Source organism: Pangasianodon hypophthalmus, chromosome 17 (genome assembly GCF_027358585.1).
Source record: "Pangasianodon hypophthalmus isolate fPanHyp1 chromosome 17, fPanHyp1.pri, whole genome shotgun sequence".
Lineage (NCBI taxonomy): Eukaryota > Metazoa > Chordata > Actinopteri > Siluriformes > Pangasiidae > Pangasianodon > Pangasianodon hypophthalmus.
In genome coordinates, this window is record NC_069726.1 from 25119032 (window position 1) to 25122874 (window position 3843).

Sequence of the window (3843 nt, forward strand, 5' to 3'; positions counted from 1 at the left end):
CAGAGTGAAACGTCAAACACACACACGTCAGAGTGAAACGTCAAACACACACACGTCAGAGCGACACGTTAAACACACGTCAGAGTGAAACGTCAAACACACACGTCAGAGCGACACGTCAAACACACATGTGTCAGAGCGACACATTAAACACACACATCAGAGCGAAACGTCAAACACACACACGTCAGAGCGACACGTTAAACACACACGTCAGAGCGACACGTCAAACACACACGTCAGAGCGACACGTTAAACACACAAGCGTCAGAGCGACACGTTAAACACACACGTCAGAGCGACACATCAAACACACGCATCACACGTTAAACACACGAGTCAGAGCAACACATCAGAACATCAGATACACACGTTAGAGCAACATGTCAAACACGCATCAGAGCAACACGTCAAACACACGCGTCACACGTCAAATACACGCATCACATGTCAAACACATGCGTCAGAGCGACATGTCAAACACATGCATCACACGTCAAACACACGCATCACACATCAAACACACGCATCAGAGCAACACGTCAAACACACGCATAAGAGCAACATGTCAAACACACACATCACACGTCAAACACGCGTCACACATCAAACACACACGGTAGAGCGACACGTTAAACACACACGCGTCACACATCAAAGACATGCGTCAGAACGACAAGTTAAACACGTGTCAGATCAACATGTTAAACACACGAGTCAGAGCAACACGTTAAACACACGCATCACACGTCAAAAACACGAGTCAGAGCAACATGTCAAACACACGCATCAGAGCAACACGTCAAACACACGCGTCACATGTCAAATACACGCATCACATGTCAAACACATGCGTCAGAGCGACATGTCAAACACATGCATCACACGTCAAACACACGCATCACACATCAAACACACGCATCAGAGCAACACGTCAAACACACGCATAAGAGCAACATGTCAAACACACACATCACACGTCAAACACGCGTCACACATCAAACACACACGGTAGAGCGACACGTTAAACACACACGCGTCACACATCAAAGACATGCGTCAGAACGACAAGTTAAACACGTGTCAGATCAACATGTTAAACACACGAGTCAGAGCAACACGTTAAACACACGCATCACACGTCAAAAACACGAGTCAGAGCAACACGTCAAATACATGCGTCAGAGCAACACGTTAAACCCACGCATCACATGTCAAAAACACGAGTCAGAGTGACATGTCAAATATACGCGTTAGAACAACACGTCAAACACACGCATCACACGTCAAACACGCGTCAGAGCAACACGTCAAACACACACGCGTCACACGTCAAATACAAGCATCACATGTCAAACACATGCGTCAGAGCAACACGTCAAACACACACATCACACGTCAAACACACAAGTCAGAGCAACACGTCAAATATGTGCGTTAGAGCAACACGTCAAACACACACATCACACATCAAACACACGCATCAGAGCAACACGTCAAACACACGCATCACACGTCAAACACACACATCAGAGCAACACGTCAAACACACGCATCACACGTCAAACACGCATCAGAGCAACACGTCAAACACACGCATCACACGTCAAACACGCATCACACGTCAAACACGCATCACACGTCAAACACGCATCAGAGCAACACGTCAAACACACGCATCACACGTCAAACACGCATCACACGTCAAACACGCATCACACGTCAAACACGCATCAGAGCAACACGTCAAACACATGCGTCAGAAAATTTTTTTAGTACTTCTGAGTATTTGAGTATTTTCGGGTATTCTGAGGATTTCAAACAGCAAAGTATTTAATGTTTTTATTAGCAGCATATTTTTAAATATTTATTTGAGTATTTTCTGTTGAGTATTAGATGCTGGTTATTATGTTGTTAGTCAGTAAAGAGAATAATGGACGTGAATACAGCGTGATTTCAGAGTAATAAAGTTTTTCGTTTGACTTTGTGACACTGAATGTTCTGTCTGCTTCACTTTCACTAGAACAGCTGTGGCAACGTGTGAAATGATTCGGGTGGAAAAATGAGAAAAGTGAGTGATTAATAAAATCACCTGCTGATGTCGTCGTCCTCCGGGAATTTGTTTAGATCATCTGATGAGGAGATGGAGATCACAGTCGCGGCTGAAACGGCCGTGTGAAGATCCGTGGAGCTCGGAATGATGTCAGGTTTCACAAACGAGCCCAAATCTGCCATAAAAACACCAAAACAATGATCGACAAACATCCTGATTTAAAATGCAAACAGTAAACTGTTAATTTAAACTGTTACATGTCAGATTCTTTATGGAATAAAGCTGTTATACACTTTAACAGCAGCTGTGAGATAAACACCACTCTGTCTTCAACAGAGAGAACCAGAAAAAACCCAGAAACATAAAAAACACACGGGTCTCAGTGCGGGACTGACAGCTACGTAAACACAGTAATAAAAACACGCTGGAGTTGATTATTTTCCTTTAATAACATGGTCCCAAGTGCTTCTCTTATACCACAGCAATTTGTCAACAATTACAATTAAATTTTTATCCATTTATAGTTACATTTAATGTCTGTGAACCTCACTAGCTTCTCTTCACGCAGCTTGTCACGTTAGCAAGAAACCGCAAAAGAAGACTAAACTCCTCTGTCCTGAAGATGTCGGAAAACCTAAAGTTACAGTTTTACCTCTGACTGCTGCAAAGCACTGACACTGGAGACTCCTTCCATAAATGTTAAATAAACATCTCCTTACATATTAAGACTTCTTTACTAAAACTAAACCATATCAACGATTGCACATGTTTCAGTTCGTTTATGTGGAGCGTCTGATGTACAAGTCTCTGTGAATATCGTTTAATCTAAATATTGTGATATCCTATAAAAACTGTTTTATATTTTTGCCCTATTGGCCACTAAAACTTTGAATCAGACACCCTGATTGGCTGAGACAATCTACAGGAGCCAATCAAAAATCAGCAATGAAACTCTGACACATTACATCATCAAAAAATAGAAGCTGATTTAATGTCCAATCAGCTTCTTATTATTGAGTGAGTAACAGTGACCTGTTAGGTCCTGATGCAGTAAACAGAAAAATGATGTATGATAGTTAAAAAGGATAAAGAAAGCCTGAGGAGAACTTCACTCTCACAGCAGCCTGTAGAACGCTTAGTACCGTTATCATCGAGGTTCTCCAGACTCTGCGCTTTTCTCTCCTCAGATCTCTCCTCTTTAATCGGAGACAGGACTTCATGTGACGCAGATCTCACCGGCTGGACTGAGTTTCGTTTCCTTCGAGAGGAAGCGCCTCGCAGAGCTACACCGACAACGAACAGAAAAAGAGAAAGGAAAGAAATAAGAAATGAGAGAGAGAGAGAGAGAGAGAGAAATGACAGTTCAGCAGTTCAGCACTGATGAGAAATGACACCACTTACGATTAATCTTCTTAAACACCGTTCCTCCCATAAACTTTAAAAACCTATCAGCGTAGAAACTCGGCCTGTGGACTGACACTGTATCCTGCAACGCGCACACACACACACACACACACACACACACACACACACACAATAATCAAACACACATACCTCCAACATTCAACACATGTAAGCACATCTAAGAGAGAAACTGTAGAAGAACTTACACCATCATGTACGAGAGCTTTCCACGAGTGTTCCACCTTCTTAATAAACCTGCACACAAAACACACCAAAACCCTGTTTAATACCTGCATGTGTGTGTGTGTGTGTGTGTGTGTGTGTATGTGTGTGTGTGTGTGTGTGTGGGTGTGTGTGTGTGTACCTGTACGACTGCAGAATGTCGA

General features: G+C 42.8%; 1 protein-coding gene across 1 annotated transcript in view; it reads right to left on the minus strand.

The window, feature by feature from the left end:
• Nucleotides 1–3837, minus strand: part of pip5k1ba (phosphatidylinositol-4-phosphate 5-kinase, type I, beta a) — a 5542-nt gene extending 1705 nt beyond the window's left edge. The window contains exons 1-5 of the mRNA XM_053241122.1: nt 3822–3837; nt 3664–3712; nt 3455–3539; nt 3196–3336; nt 2093–2228 (exon numbers count right to left, since the gene is read on the minus strand). Of these exons, the coding sequence (XP_053097097.1) occupies nt 2093–2228; nt 3196–3336; nt 3455–3485 (308 nt within the window). The 5' untranslated portion in view covers nt 3486–3539; nt 3664–3712; nt 3822–3837. The remainder of the gene's footprint in view (nt 1–2092; nt 2229–3195; nt 3337–3454; nt 3540–3663; nt 3713–3821) is intronic.
• Nucleotides 3838–3843: the final 6 nt, after the last annotated feature.